The following is a 17,837-nucleotide window of genomic DNA, read 5'->3' as shown; positions in this document are numbered from 1 at the left end:
GAAACAAGAACAAAACAAAACACTAAGGGATGGACGTCGATCAATTTTCAATGAGGAACCTAACACGTCTAAAACGACCGAGCAAAAGTTTCCATTCCCTTCCCTGAAGGCGAGGGGCGGGCCACCTACAAGGTAACCCCTTCTCTCTGGCCAGGTCTAATACTATAAAGTCGTCGCAAAAGGGGTTATTCGCAATATTGCCAGACTGAGTGAGTCAGATGGTAGGGAGTTGGCCTGCTGACTCCAAGTAGCGGATCTGATCCCAGCTCAGTCTCGTGTCGGTAGATTTAGCTTTGTTGGAAAATGAAATAAATCTTATCAGGATTTATAAACGTAATTAGACCTAAAGGTTAGGAGTGTCAAAAGAAAATGTGCATCAAACAATATTTTTAGTTTGTTTTAGCTTCCACCTTAGTATGTACTTTATTAATATACTCCTTTGTCATATTTTCACATCACCTTTGTGCAAAATCCCAACATGAAGAAAATGTTCCAGTGTATGGGACCCTCACCAGGATTACTTGATTCGAGAACTCGAAAAAATGCAAAGAAAAGCATCTCGAGTTGTTCTGGATTATTTTCGACATAAGAGTAACGTTACGAAAATGCTGCAATGTTTAGGCAAGGAAGACTTTTGGAGAAAGGAGACCAGCTACTCGACTGAATGGTATGCTCCAAGCTGTCATTGGAGGGATGGCGTGAAATGACATTAGTAGAAGAATAAGTTTGAGTGGTGTTTTCAAAAGTAGGAAGGATATGAAGTTGAAGTTGGGATTCAAAAGGAAAAAATGGGGCAAATATTCGTTCATAGGAAGAGGAGTTTGGGATTGAAGTAATTAACCAAAGAGATGTTCAATACATTTCCAAATTCGTTGCAATTATTTAAGAAAAGGCTAGGAAAACAACAGATAGGTAATCCGCCACCTGGGCGACTGCCCTAAATGCAGATCAGTGGTGAGTGATTGTGACTGATCGATGAAATGTCTGTCACATTTAAAATCAAATTACGAATACCTATTTCAAATAATTTTCAACGACCTCGCTTTTGCAGGTCTGTGCATTTTTTTTAGAAATTCCCTCTTTTTATTGGTACAAGTACCCAATTTAGTATCCATGGACTTCCTTTGTAAAAAAACAGTTACTTAAAAAAACATGATAGAACAAACAAACAAATTATATCTTTTTGTTTAAATAATAACAAGTCTTCATTTTCTCCAAATTTACATCTGAAATATTTGTCAGAGTTGAAATGAGCATCTTAGTGTTCATTACAAGACTAACAATGTGATGAGATAACGACAGGAACGATTAAACAAAACATAATGTACTATTATAAATAATACACAGTGCACTGGCAACAACGGAAGAATTACTTGTTTTTTAAAACCCAACATCTTAAGCTCACTGTTCTTTCACTAACATTTCCCCCGCTCCGCCAAAATTTATTACTTATTTACTAATTTGTCACATCACACATGTGCCACAATAGTACTTTCACACACACACACGACACAAACAAACCAAAGGAAACATCACAAAAGAAAACAAAAGAACAAGTAAGACACCTTTACAATATCATGTATCAGACTTTTGAACCTTAGATATTCCCAGTTTTGAAATGGTAAACAAAACTTAACACTATAAATATTCTTCATGAATTAGGGTGGGAAGAAAATATTGCATCTACATACAAGGGAAGAAATGGCATTCACATACATTCACGTATAAAGTACAGAACATAAATATTTCTACATATAATTTTCTCATAAAGAAGTTCAGTTGAAACATGACAGAATAATATTCATAGAAATAATTACTTTTATAATCGATGTCCTTACATTGATAATTTTTTCACAGAAATAAGGCAAAATGAAATGTAACATCACATTTCTATATTTAAAAAATATAAATATATATTTCATTAAGATTCTTGTTAAGAAAGATAACCTTGAGTTCAACACCATAACATAAAATGACACAAAACTAAAAGTAAAGACAATCACATAAATCACCTGGACACAGAGAAACACAAAATATAATTCTTTACAAAGGAATTGACAACATTACTTTAGTATTACAAATAATGCATTCGGTTTAGCTTCTAAAATTACGAGCAATGTAGTTCTTTTAACATCAAGAACTGAGCTGGCATTGTACCGGTCTTAACAAAGACTTTCTCCTGGTCTAAATAAAGGGGAAATTTTAAATGTAAACTGAAAATCGATCTTTCATCAGCAATTTTGTTACTTTAAAATTGAGTAAAATATTTTGATATCCATGAGACAAATTTCTCGTTTAGTCTAGAAAATTGGCCAACACTAATTAATATTGTATGACTACAAAATTCAAGAAATTGTTAATTAAAATATACACAAAGAGAGATTCCGATCAAGACCTGCTCAGCAATTTCCCCCCACTCTTTCGTTTTCTTCTTTAGAGATGGGGAAGTTCATCCAATTCATTTCCAAATTTTTTCATCGTTTAAGGACATTCCAGTTTTTGGACAAATTTTCAAGAATATTAATTTCACGTATGTAACTAACTGGATATAGACAGCTTGGAAATTTTGTGAATTTTTGTGTAAACTTAGCAATGTTGGATGTAAACAAGGCAAGTGTTTTTATTTTTGTATTTACTATGTTGCTTTATAAACTCTTTCCTAAACCAGTAAGAATTGCCTTAGTATTTTCCTGGACTTAACAAGGGAGAAATTTTTAAACAGCAGAATTATTTTCAATTCAAGATTACTTTTTTCACCAGCAATTTTCTTACTTTCTTGAAATATTTAATCCAAATTCTCAAGAACCATATCCCCCAAACATTTTAATACTGTGTCCTCTGGGACAATCTACAAATGTGTAAAGTCAAAGTAAATAAAACGTTAATAAATATTGGCGTCCAACAGAAAAAATTACAATATCCAAATAAATATATCTTCTCTGTGTTTCAGAAAAATATGCCCAATATTTTATTTTCCTTTTGAGTATTATGGAGAGTGATTTTGAAACAAACGTTCCTTTCAAATGCTAAACTTCATCAAATGTAATGTAACTTCACGAGCACAATATTATGCACAAGTATTTTGGAACTAACAATATAAACAGACTTCCATTTGTTTTTGAAATAACTATATAACTATTTATAAACAGTATTCTTTAAAGTATTCGGTGTAAGTAAAGCAGTTATCATTACGATATTTTACCACTGAATATGGTGAAGATCCTTCACAAAACCAGCCAAGTAATGTCAAAACTGCAGAGTGTTTGTTTTGATAAAAATGTGTGAAGTAATTCAATTTTCTTTTGCTGAGTGTGACAGGCATGTGCCTTTCAGTCTGAGATTTCGACAAGAAAGGAGCAAGTACACGTAACAAATATTTAGTATCTAGCGTAACATGTTTTTCATTTCTGCATAATAACGTGTCCCATTCCTTATATTTATGGTGATGTTATGAATATAATTTCAATTTACTAAGTTCTCATAGAAAATATTCCATCCTAATTAATTTCCAAGTTTATTTTCTTACCAAAGAAAAGAATGAGAGAATGAGAGAAACATTCCTGTCTTTAAAAACAGTTGTATGTAAGGATGTTTCATGACACTTAATCTCAAACGTGTGTATAATAATTTAAGCAACCATTTTTGTCAAGTTTCCAGTACATCCTAAAAATAATTAACCAAGACACAGACCACCCTCAGAGCTCTGTGCGTGTGTTTGTGTATATATATGTGTAAGCTCATAATAAATTCCCTGCTTGCAAGAGAAACATAATTTTGCGATGTGGACCAGTTGACTGTCTATTTTTTCTTTATAACATTAATTAACGAATGTCTCAACAGATTCAGCCTTTTTTATTTATAACGGCAATTAATCTACACACACATAGTGCTGTCTATTCGAGCTATACAAACAAACCACAATTTGTGTAGCATTTTATATTCCATTCCTGTTTCTCCTTTTTCAATTCTCAGGATGGTTAATATCAGCCACATGACGGCAATTTTATACAGAAATGTACATAAAACTTCGTTACTCATTTCCATACGTCCGATTTTTAATATCGTTTTACATTGCTAATAAGAATTTTTTTGTCTCTTATATTTTATTCTTCTTTCTTTACCATGATTTTTTCGTAATATTTGGTTTTCGTGTAAAGGGTTTTTGAATTTAATTTAGTTGTTATGCTGCTGCCAATGGTATATCTCCCAACTGCAACGTATACGAATAATTCTAATTTAATTACGCTGAGTGAAAGTAAACAGTTAAAGTTTACTTACTAAGATATTCACATTCAGAAATCATTTTTCGTTAATCCCTTTGCCATTACTTCATAATATTGTATTATACTATTACACTGCTCATAAGTTTTAATGTATTTTTGTATTCCTCTTTCGTTACCATAAATTTTCTTGTGATATTTGGTTTTTGTGTAATTGTATGTTCATTTTTTTTGTAATTTATATTTGAATTTAATTTTATCGTTATATGTTGCCAGTGGCATTACTTATCTCCCAATTGCAACGTATGCTAATAATATTAATTTAATTACGATGAGTGAAATGAAACATGTTTTAAGTTTGCTTACTACGTCCAAAATTGATGGCAGGAGAGTGTGCTTTTTCCATGCTTTATTACTTTCAAATCTCGAGTCGCAAAACGCCTACTTCAAAATCAAAATTCACCTACAATTATTTTGAGACAAGATAATTATAGGTTATCAGTAGAGCTCGGATGTTCAGGAAAAGTTATATTTTTTCTTTGTCTCTATTTTCTTGGCTGATTGTATTTTGGTGCAAATCAGGTGATTATAGTCAGTATTAAGTGATTTTTATTTGTCATATAAATGCATATTTTGGCTATTTTTGTCATAATGTCATATTTTGAGCTATTTTCCTAGAAACGTCATATTTCGGCGGTTTGACGACAGCTGTAGCAGTGCAAAATCCTCTTCATGTTATCGAATGCGATCTAGTATCCACAAAACTGCTTCTCGGTATCACATCTACAGTTAATACAAGTGAAAGACTCTGCCTCTTCTTTCAAGAGTGCGCAGAAATTGTTTTCCAACAGTTTGTCAGAAAGTCTGAAGTCGGACTTTGTAATTATATCGAGTGCAATTACTCGTTTAGAAGCTGCTAGCTTAAAAATCGAGGACAATAGACTGTGAATAACTGCTAAACATGTATATTCCGAAAATTAATATGAAAGTAAGAATTAAAAATTTAGTTAACAAATATGTATCAAAGAAATTGCCGTTTCGATTTATAACTTATTATAAAATGGCCATATTTTGATTAATCGTTTTCGGGTCATATTTTGTAATTTTTATGTCATATTTCGTCACTTTAGAGGTCATATTTGCTTGCTTATTTGGGCTACTTTTAGGTCTTAAATATCCGAGCCCTAGTTATCAGACAAGTTTGACGCACACCAAAGAAGACGGATGTATTGTAAACACAAAAGAGGTGTGCACTGCTCATAACCAGCCACCAGTTGAATTTCCATGGTTACAAACACAATGGACGCTAATTTTTTTATACCATAACAAAATTATTTGAATTTGTCGTATCTCCTACTAAATCCTATGTTCATAATCGTAGTACAAAACAGAGATAAAGAAAATTTCTTTGAATACAATCCATGTTGACTGACATCGTCTTTATGTAATCCAGTCATTTTAACGACTGAAATTACTTGCACTACAAACAATCAGAAAGGAATAAATTATAAATTGAAACTGTGGGCAAAAGAAGGAGTTCCAGAGGTGACCTACAACGACAAGTAATGGGAAAAACCCACTGGCACGAAAAGGCCCAGGCTTTCGACTATTTACTGGCCTCCAAAATCCCAGCTTCTATATCGTTCTAAATTAATTTTAAAAAGAGTCGGACAAGCAAGAAATGGGTCAGAAAATTAGAATATTTCAAAGTCAAACTAATATTGTTTCCAAATATGAATAATACAAAAGGATAAATGAGATCGTGAGGTATTTTCAAGTTATTGTTCACATATGTTCCTGTAAAGTGAGTAAGTAAAATTTATAAATTGTGATTTTTAAAAAGGGGGAAATATGTTAAATAAAATACTTCCAAAAAATTATGCTTTGAGAATATTTGCTTTTGGAATATTTGGAATAAATGTCCGCCAACGTTGGATTCCAGCAGGGATGATGGAAATACTATTTCAGCCTCGTTCTGATAAATTTACTGGCACTTAAATGAACTCCTCCGGAACTAACAGTTCATCAGAAAGAAACTTTAATTATGCTAGAAAAAAGGGGAATAAGACATTTCATATAAATGGTTTAATTAAAAGAGGCTGATATTAAATTCCATGATTAAGAAGCTGATAACAGGGACATATTCAACGATATGTATATAAATAAAAGAATTTACAGCATGCAAAGTGCAGTTCATGACTTGAAGTGATGCAACATTTATCGCATCAAACTATTAGCTATGACTGAAAACAAAAAAACAAGCAAAACTGAAGGTTGTTTGGTCAAAGTCACGCTCCACAGTGCGAGAGAGTGTGGTGGGGAGGGAACTAAGAAGAAACCAAGACAGAAATCACAAGACTTCAACATGATTAATGGATTCACTTTCTGAAAAGGAATTTCCCCTTCTCTCTCTCCTTTTCTCCCTTTTATTTTGCTTTCCTTTTTTTTCCACGCTTGGTGGTGCAGAAATGGATGTTTGAGAAAACTGATTCATCATCCATTGCTATACACACTCACAAAAAGAAAAATACACAAAATCGAATACTGTTTATTATGCCACATTCAACTCGAGAGCGAATATCCAAATCTTTGTAATGCTGTCGTAAAATCAATACAGTGTAAAACTTGTGGCATGCACGGAAAGTGAGTCCTCATGTTTGAAACTGAATTCGTCAATTTGATTTAAAAATGTAAAATTGACTTGTATTTCAAATTTCCAACACACTCCCGAGAAAATAATCTTTCCCCTAATTGCAATTATTTAACATATCTAATATCGTAAAGAAAGCTTGAAGGGCCTACAATCCTTCTGTAGGTTTTTGTATTGTTATTAAAAACATTCGATCGTAATATTTGAACAATCCATTAAGTCCACAGAAAAATAAATCTTGATCTTTTTTTGCCACGTTGTACCTCAGTACCTCCTCTATCACCAATGTATTCTGAACGTCTTCTATCCGTTTCAGAAATGATTGAAAAAGTTAGGTCCAGATTCAAGAAGTGTTATATCCTTGCAGATATCTTTAGAATACACGATTCCATCCTTTAAGGTACAGATATTTCCACCATCTTATTTTTCAGTGTGGTACAAATACCTGTTATACAACATATTTTATGGATAAAAAAGTACTCCTTGTAATACAAAATGTCTTGAAACTTGGTGAAAGCATTGGTGCGTATATTATAATTCCAAGTTCCCCTAATTTTTTAAAAACAATTCAATTGCAGGGTGAAACTGTATGAGTGGAATTGAACTCTCATTCTTTATGTAGAAATTATTATCCAAAACATTTCCTCCTGTTTTTCTTCCCAAATTCTATATTTACCAAGGTTTTTGTATTATCTCAAATGAAAGCAAACGGAAAACTCTTGATAAAATAGAATAACTTTCACTCAGTTCGGAACCTCCTCAGACAAATGGGTCTAATATGGAAGAGAAATCCATTCTTGAGGGTCTAACTTATAACGGGAAAGTTAGGTAACACATGCAAAATTCAGACACATACAACTGCAACTTAATCATCATTTTTGAATGAACTAAAGAATAACTTTCACTCTGTATGAGCTCTGTGAGTAAGAAATGCTTTATAACATTTCATGTTGCTAAGAAAAAAATAATCAGAATATGTCAATATAAATAATATAATCAAGTACAACTAAATGAAGTAAAGAAAAAAAAGTACAAAGAACGCATATATGTGAAGACAGCTAACAGGTGCTTTCAAAACAAAATTGAACTAGTCTTTTACGTTGAACTCAAGTTCAATTATAAGGAACATAGATGTGTGTTTAATCAGATTTTACATTCTCATAAAGCAAAGAAAATCTTGTAGAAAGACACTGATGCATGTTGATGGCAATGACATGTAAACTTTTTCAACATTTAAACTTTTCTTAATAATCAGAAGATGTCTAAGAGCCAGCTAAAGTAATATATTTCAAAACAACGAAAACTATTAGCATTCTGTGCAAATCATTCACACACAATGAATAACAATAATTAAAAATTAAATGTAAGGCTGACAAATAAATAAATTCTGATTGATTATTTGTCCGAGTTGATACAAAATCTAAAACTATAACTTAGAATATAATTTGGAAAAATGATTCTCATAAAATGAGTCATACTGTCAGTAATTTGGGAGTAGTACTAATCTGAAAACTACTTTTGATATTCCATTAGGTAATTAAGACGAAATGTTGCAAACAAATTGTTATAAGAATGTGATCACAAATTTTGTCTGTTTATATACAAAGTATGAAACAATGTATTAAGAAAGAAGCAAACAATAGGGAAGTATTCGTTGTGAATTAAAGGGAACTGATCAAAATTATACAAAGAGATTTTGTACTATGTAACTTAAGAAGGAACTTGTAATATTGCACACGATTTGAAGGATAATTAGACAAAAATTACACTTTATATTCCTTCCTCGTTCAAAAAACCAAAGATTGTAAAATACTGGAATATTTCAAATTAGCATGACCCATCGTTATGTTACTGAATGTATGACTGATTTTTATATGGTATTTTGCTTTAGATACGATTCCATGAAAAGGCTTACAAATGTAGAACTGATATTTTCTTCAGCATCCTCTGAGAGACATAACTTACACCGTGTTCAGACCACAAATACACACACTTGGAGGTTTCTACAGGATTCTCTCTACACCCAACAACAATCTTATTTTGTTAGGGCCAGTAAATCCCTCTGAAAGTTCATATTATTTTATCTCACATTTAAATCTGATTTTCTTTTAGAGATCTATCATTGGTATATTTTCCGTGTTGCTTAAGTACCTTATGTAAAGGTTGCCATTGTTTCATATACATTTCGGTATTCTTTATCCAGACGAATGATAATTGTTCTACTTTCTTTTTGCGATGTAATCGAAAACATTTTTATGCTGAAAACTAATGAATTAGTACTAAATTTTGAATGAATATTCTTGATTTTAATCAAAAAGCTGATTTTATTAGAGTTTGATCACTATGACGAAGTTAAGAGGGATGTACTGCCTCACCAGTGGCTTCGACTGGAAAATTTCCTTAATATTTGCACAGCAAAACTTCATATAAAATGTGCTTTAAAGCAACTTACACAAGTCCAAATCTGTACCTATAGTACCGCACTGAAGACATTCAAACATTTTGCTGGATACGGGACAATTTCTTCACACAACTAAACAAAACAAAACAAAACGTTTGCACTCACAAACACATACACTCTCAGACATTCACTATCACGTGACAAGGCGTAGACGAGGTCACAGTCTCCAAGGTAGGAGCGGCGGCGCGGGGGGGATGTCTCAGTAGGCAGTGGCGGCTCCTGTGTGATGGTGGTGATGATGCATCATGTGGTGATGGTTGAGATGGTTCAAATGGTTCAGGTGGTTCAGATGGTTCACAGGCGAGTGTTCGTTGCTCGGCGGTGTGGGCATACCGGCCGCACTTTGACACACATACCACTCGGAAAGGTTCGTTGTACCTTGTTGCTGTTGCTGCTGCTGTTGTTGTTGAGAATGTAGTATCGAGGTCTGTTCCGGCGATGCCGCCCCCGCACCGGTGACCGATCCCGCTGAAGAGCTATTGGTGTCCTCGCCATCACTGTCGTACCCTGGGGGTGGACTCTTACCGCCGCTCGTACTGCTCCCGCTGCCGCCCCCACCACCTCCATGAACCTTCATATGTTTCCGCAGGGATGACGGGTGCGTGTAGGACTTATCGCAGCCCGCCACGCGGCAGTTGTAAGGCTTGTCCGACGTGTGCACATGCGAATGTTTCTTACGATCCGAACTGTTGGCGAACCTGCGATCACAGCCTTCGAACTCACACTTGAACGGCTTCTCGCCTGCAACAGACAAAAGAGAGAACTTGTTAGTTTCACAGTAAAATAAAACACAATTGAATTGCGATTTCCTAAAATGCATGAGTCACAAGAAGGAGCTGATTATTAGCGAATGATATTGCATCACTATATATATATATATATTTATCGAAGAGAGAATAATAATTAAATCAATAAATAAATAAATAAATAAATAAATAAATAAATAAATAAATAAATAAATAAATAAATAAATAAATAAATAAGTCACCAAGTCTAAGACGTAAGAGAGGATTATGTTCACGATGAAAAATCCTTCCCCAGACACGCCCGATCATGTATAGCCTCACAGATGTCTTCTCTTTAATTAAATATATTATTATATATTATTACTTTCACCATGTACAATAATAATTGACAACAATTAGTATGAGCCATAATCATCATAAAAATCGACAGTTCTATCCCTTGAGGCAAACAACTCAATGCGGAACATCCTAAGGAATATAAACTATGAAGTTTAGGTAAATAAAATACAATAAAGTATATGAATATATTCTTTATATATTCCTAAAAATTACAATCATTTTCTTAATCATCGTTATCCGGTCGATTAGAATAGGAGTTTGTCTTTTTCTACCACTACGAGTGATAGTGTGAGTCAATGCAGTTTTTCACTTAAACCCTTATAACTACATCCCGTGTGGATATTTTTTAAACAAATCAAAAAACGTCTCAAGGTATTGAACCAAGGAACACATTACAGAAAGAATCCTGTAAATTAATTGGGCTAAGATTTGAATCAAAAAGGGAACGAGTAAAGAACAAGGGATTTTAGGCTGCGTTTTCCAGAACTGCATTTAGGCCAGAAGTGATTTTTTGTTTGTTTGATAGAGTTATCTAAGACTCACAATTTTAAATCTCTCCGGGTCCTTTAGCCCTTCAACTTCCGGGCACAACTGAGTAAATCGCTTAATTTTACGCTTTTCGTAGTATTGGGACCCCTAATGTCTGGTAAGAAATATTACAGCGATGATGGCTTAATACACTTACTAAAATTAAAAATCGTTCATATCAACACAAATTAAAATAATTTAATCCATAACCGGTTATCATCAGTGGATCTTCAAAATTCCGAAGATAAAGATGGGAATAACAGCAGATTAAATACAGGACAGAACAACTTTTAGGAGATTGGTACAAAATTTCGAGGTTTTCCAGGAAAAAGAAAAGAAGGAATGGAATAATATCTGGGTAGAAGAGGAGGTAAAACCCACAGTAAAATAATGAAGAACTATTGGAAAGCAATAAAGGAAGAAGGAAACAAACCGAAATGAATGCAGTGGGTTATTTTACTGGTCCTAGGATAACCCATAAAAATGAGAAAAGAATAAATAAATAAATAAATAAATAAATAAATAAATAAATAAATAAATAAATAAATAACTCTGGAAACAATGTATGAGTAAGTCAAGAGGTCAGATAAATTTAAACATATTGGCGAATGGATCCAGCCGAATGGGTTTGATAAAGAAGCGAATAAGGGAAGGGCTGGAAAGTGGAGTTATAATATAGATGTTGATTCCCACAGGGAATATGCCATATTTGTCCTGAATGAGTAAATTTATAATACCAATTTAATGGTCCGTTATTGGACATTATAAATTTTCCAGCTAACTCATTCTTGTTGATTCCCATCAACATCTATATCATCTGATGTCCAAGCAGGCATCAATTTTTGGAAGTGAGACATAGTCTCTCATAGTGCATTGGCACTGCCGGTGGCTTCAAGTAGCCTATGCAGTGGCCTCCACGGTATGCACTAGCCTTGCGTCTTGGTGGGTGTGCTAGGTACCAACTGATGAGCCCAACTTAGCACATAGGGGCGAAACGCAGGCAACCAAGAATGAGTTAGCTGGAAAATTTATAATGTCCAATAACGGACCATTAAATTGGTATTATAAGATGGAGTTAGCCAATAAATTAGTACAGAATAAATGCAATAAAGGAACAATGTCTTACAGAGCAAACAGCAGCCACTATACCATGGTTATAAAGCCAGAGGGACTTTTTTATTTCAGAATGTCTGATACTGAATAAAAAAGGGAAATGGATGAGTTAGAGAAGAAAGAAAGAAAAATCTTGAGAACGACCTTAGGACCCGAAAAAAGAAAGGATGGTACATGGAGGAAGAGAAGAAATGAAGATCTATAAAGACAGACAGACAGAGAAGATCACAGACACTATACGTAAGAGGACACTGAAGTTGTATGGGCACGAGAGTCGACAAGCAAAGAAATCTTTAACTACATAATCGAATTAAAAGCAACTAATAAATGGGTAGAAGAAATAAGAGAATACATGAAGGAAGTTGGTATCAGTCTAAAAGAAATCCTTAATAGAGATATATTTCGATCTAAAATTGATAAACCCACGGAGCTCAAGGAGGAGCAAAATGAAAAGTCCAAGAACATGCGTTCAGAGGAAAGGAAGAGAAACCACAGCAAAATGATGAAGAAGTTCTGGGAGAATAAATAAATAAATAAATAAATAAATAAATAAATAAATAAATAAATAAATAAATAAATAAATAAATAAATAAATAAATAAATAAATCACCAAGTCTAAGACGTAAGAGAGGATTGTGTTCAAGATGAAAAATCCTTCCCCAGACACGCCCGATCATGTATAGCCTCACAGATGTCTTCTCTTTACCGATTACCTTGCACTTTCTAAGGGAGTGATGGGGAGCATGCGCCGAGCTTGTTAGCAGCCTAACAGCCAATCACAAATTGCTACGTCATCTTCCATTATGATCCTATTATGTGATAGAGGGCCGGTATAGTCTGGTGCCCCCTCCGACAACCTTATTGGTAAGCATCGTATCAGATGAGAAAGAAATACAGTACTTGCAAAGAGACCGCCCAGGTCACAGTAGAACTAGATAGAACACTCCTCAAGGACCATGTGCTATTCGCGGGAACTTACAAGCCGATATTATTTATTACTAGACCTGGGATTTTATGCTCTAAAATGTTAGCTTTAGGCACCTAAAATAGGTTTCTAAAAGGAAAAATAGGCACTTAAAACGTTTTAAAGTGTGTAAATAGAAAGAAATTAGACTTTAAAATATTACAATATACACTTAAAGTGTAAAGTAATTTTTTTTTAACTTTTAGAAACGCGCTATACATTTTCTTAACAGAACTACAAAATTAAGACAATTCGAAATACATTTATCAAAAACACCTAACGATTATACAAAAAATTATAATCAGTAGTGAACTAAAACCTTAATACTAAAATCAATGAACACAATTACACCACTGTGGGCATCTCATAACTGTATAAACGCGAACGGATTATGTGTTTATTTATTTGTGAGGAACATTCCTTCATTCGTAGTTTGCTTTACACTATATAACAATAATCTTTTCTAAATTTTCCACAGTCAGGCTGTGTCTTTTGTTTGTAAAAGATATTTGAAAGCTGAAAAACAATGCTCCACACTCACAGATGTTAAGAGGGACATAGGAAAATCTACTTACATTTTTCAGTTCAATTTCACTACCTAAGTCTACCTTTTCCCCATCCATTACCTCATTCTTCCGCACTAGACTAGCCCACTTCTCGCTTACTCTATCACCTAAAACCCAACCTCTACTGTTCTGCTTTTCATTCAGAGATGTTTTTTTTTTTTTTTTTTTTTTTTTTTTTTTGCTAGTTGCTTTACGTCGCACTGACACAGATAGGTCTTATGGCGACGATGGGACAGGGAAGGGCTAGGAGTGGGAAGGAAGTGGCCGTGGCCGTAATTAAGGTACAGCCCCAGCATTTGCCTGGTGTGAAAATGGGAAACCACGGAAAACCATCTTCAGGGCTGCCGATAGTGGGGTTCGAACCTACTATCTCCCGAATACTGGATACTGGCCGCACTTAAGCGACTGCAGCTATCGAGCTCGGTATTCAGAGATGTACATTATATTATTGTAAAAATAACAGATGTTAAAGTTTATTTTCAATGTACAATATAGGCGTTTTAGCCATTAAAACAGTAAAATAGGCTCTAAAGGTCCAAATAGGCATTTTAGAACACTAGAAAACTCTATGAATGTAAGGGGTACATCATGCAACGTCAACATACTTTATTAAATTTTCATATTATTTCTTAAGCAAAAAGAAATAGGCATTTGCATTAAAATCCCAGGTGTTTATTACTCGCTAATCAACCGCGATACGTTTTATTGTACATTTTAACGTTTATTCAATTTTCATTTGATCGATTAGCTCGCTGTATCTAGCACTTTGCACCAGTTGTCCATTTCTCATCACCAGGGCCGGGAGTTTGATGACCTAGAAATGTTTAGAAATCATCTATAAAATAACGACAAAAATCCAGTAAAATGATCCGTAAACTGTAAAAAAAGACATACATTTTAAATGAAATTTTACAATGAATTTCCTGATCGATTCCTTAAAAAATGATTTTATAAAATTGTACGAAATGTGCGATTTGTAAATAGGGAAATACGCACCATCATTGTTGTCCTACATAAATATTATAGATTCTTATTCTTTGTCGTTTCGGCCTACTGAGGACCACGGCACTCGTATATTCACGTCACTTGGGCCTTCTGTTTTCTCCTATTCCGGTATTCCTTCATTTTCTGCCTGTGAGCCAGCTTTCTTTCCTCCGTCCAGATTGATCTGGTGGTTCCTGTGTTCTTCCTACTCGTAAGTAACGTTGAAAAAATTCCCCGCTGGATGGCTTGATGAAACTGTGGGCGGTCTTGTATGGACTCATGCGGGATCCCAAGATGTTCCAGATCCGACTTGACGGAAGAGATCCACTTGTTCCGGGATGCCTTCCCTCTACCTGCCACAGCGAAGATCCTCTTGGTAAGTCTGCAGAGGCTCATGCGGGTTAGATGCCCATAGAAGAGCAGGCACCTTTTTCTTGTACAACCAACCACGTCTTTTTGATGTTTGTACAGCTTATCTTTGTGCCGAATTCTTTAGGTGCCTCCCTCTTCTCTTAAGGGTTCCATGTTATATTATGTCTTATGTTATATACGTTATAATTGTGGCTCGGATGTTTATGATCTAAAAATGTTAGAAATGTGTAAGCATCTATGACCTAAAATAGTATTAAAATGACAATAAATATGACTTCAACATTTTTAGGTAATATTCTTGAAATCTTGACGCTGTTTAAATTACAATAATAATAAATAAGTAATAATATTACTATTATACTTTGAATTCATTTAATTACGGTACTCAATCCAAAGGTACTTCTCGACTCAGTACAGGATGAAATAAATGCCACATTTTGATGGGCAATCAGAAAGAATTACAATAGCAAATTACGTACATTTTACAGTTTTCAAATAGGAACGATCTTCTATTTTCACGAAACACTGACCGTAAAGGGAAAAAGACCGCTCAGCATTGCACGATGTTAGTAGGGCATGTTTTTTAAATACGTCAAATCATCAGATTTCAATTGGGGCTCACCTTTCTATCGCTTTCTACGCATGCGTAGCCAATATACTTCTTAGGAAGATAATTGTAAGAAATTACAGACAACTATTAGGAGATGTGAAAAGTCCGCCTTTGAGACGACTGCAAGCAAGTATGCGAAAATGGAATTAAAAATACAACAAAACAACGAAAATTCACGGGAAAATATGAGTGCAATATGAAAAATTATCGGAAAATGATTTTTTAAAACCGTTAAAAAAGCCAAAATTTGACTTTATATGACCCCGTGAAAGTTGCATAATATTAGTGACCGTATTTTCTATGCAAAGAATATAAAGAAAAAATATAAACAGGTCATAAACACCAGGGCCCTAATTACGAGGGGCGTACTATATGGTTTTATGTTTTATTTTTTGTACGTCCGGGTATGGTTCAGATTTCACTGTTCAAGGTGGTGACGTGTAACTAGTGTCTTGTTCCACCGTTTGGTAGCAGCACACGCACAGGGGCCAACAAATGCAGTCGTCGTAGCCATTTCATAACAACACTGTTAGCGTAGGAGCAGACAACATGGAGAGCAACTGTCAGGGACAGCGCTATACGACTTGGTTCCTATGGAAAGAAGGCGTGACCACTGCAGAAATTCATCGGCGCTTGGTGGCAGTCAGTGGAGAACATGCGCCGTCACGGAACACAGTTTACAATTGGGTGGAAGGTTGGTAAACAGGGCGCACATCGGTAGACAAGGGAACCAGTTCTGGAAGGAATGTGACAGTGTCAACACCAGACCGGGTTGAACAGGCCATCCAAGAAAACAAATGCAACACATTTACGGAAATGAAGGAAGTCACGGGAATTAGCCGAAGCACCCTGCAGCTGATCGTGGGTGCCTAGACTCTTGTCTGCAGACGAAGAGCAGAGGCGTGTGGACGTGTACAGAGAACTTTTGCAATTTTCTTTAGATGATCAAGATCCTGTGCCTGCTGTCATTTCTTCATGGATACAGTACGTTTGCTTCCTTCTCTTGGCACAGGCCAGAGTAAAGTGTAGTTTCCACCCAAGTCCCAGTCAACATCCATGGCTGTGACAATACGGAAGCTGCTGCGGTATGGGTAGTGCTGAGTAATGACATTCAGAGCACAACTAGTGCATCTGAGTGTTATGAACGGTGCTGCTCATAGGGTCAGTCGTGCTGCAATAGTACTTTCTGACCCAGTGAGGAAAGCAATGGCAAACTACCTCACTCTTTTTTTTTGCTAGGGGCTTTACGTCGCACCGACACAGATAGGTCTTATGGCGACGATGGGATAGGAAAGGCCTAGAAGTTGGAAGGAAGCGTCCGTGGCCTTAATTAAGGTACAGCCCCAGCATTTGCCTGGTGTGAAAATGGGAAACCACGGAAAATCATTTTCAGGGCTGCCGATAGTGGGATTCGAACCTACTATCTCCCGGATGCAAGCTCACAGCCGCGCGCCTCTACGCACACGGCCAACTCGCTCACTCTTCTTGCCTAGTACGCCTCATTTTGGTGCTGCCATTAGTTTTTGGGGTTTCCTTATAACCGCATAACCTTTAGTGATGCTATTTGAGGATCCAACCAGCCTCTGGGTTGATGACCTAACAGACAGGATCAAGATCCAGCCGACTTCATGGCTAGATGTGTGGCTGGTAAATGAAATGGCGTATGGCTTTTAGTGCCGGGATATCCCAGGACGGGTCCGGCTCGCCAGGTGCAGGTCTTTCTATTTGACACCCGTAGGTGACCTGCGCGTCGTGATGAGGATGAAATGATGATGAAGACAACACATACACCCAGCTCCCGTGCCATTGGAATTAACCAATTAAGGTTAAAATCCCCGACCCGGCCGGGAATCGAACCCGGGACCCTCTGAACCGAAGGCCAGCACGCTGACCGTTCAGCCAACGAGATGAGACATGACTCCATTACCATGAACCATTAAATGAAACAACAATCGATGCAATGGAAACATAGCACAACATATTTTATCATGCTATCAGTTTGGTTTATATTTTATTTCGCTTCTTTGATATATAGTGCGTTCGCTGACTTCCCGAACTATAATTATACATCTTCTTATTACTGCGTTGTTGCACGTGCTTGCGTCAAGGCTGGGCCATGTTCAAGGCCGAATGATTCCGACATCCTCGAATTTTCAGATGATTTAGACAGTAGTAGTGTCTTTTCTTGTCGAAAGTGATTCCCATTATGTGGGAAGTGACAATTTCACCCCTGAAGATTTTCGCACAGTCACAGCTGTCCACTATGCATCGGACCGTGAAGAAT

At 35.6% G+C, this 17,837-nt stretch overlaps 1 protein-coding gene across 1 annotated transcript in view; it reads right to left on the bottom strand.

Annotated features, from left to right (window-relative positions):
• Positions 1 to 9,530: 9,530 nt before the first annotated feature.
• Positions 9,531 to 17,837, bottom strand: part of opa (odd paired) — a 254,002-nt gene continuing 245,695 nt past the window's right edge. The window contains exon 2 of the mRNA XM_067157726.2: positions 9,531 to 10,072. Coding sequence (XP_067013827.2) covers positions 9,531 to 10,072 — 542 coding nt within the window. The remainder of the gene's footprint in view (positions 10,073 to 17,837) is intronic.

This window comes from Anabrus simplex, chromosome 14, assembly GCF_040414725.1.
Source record: "Anabrus simplex isolate iqAnaSimp1 chromosome 14, ASM4041472v1, whole genome shotgun sequence".
In the NCBI taxonomy this organism is placed as follows: domain Eukaryota; kingdom Metazoa; phylum Arthropoda; class Insecta; order Orthoptera; family Tettigoniidae; genus Anabrus; species Anabrus simplex.
Note: the sequence above shows the minus strand (reverse complement) of the source record. Positions and strands in the feature narration are given on the sequence as shown.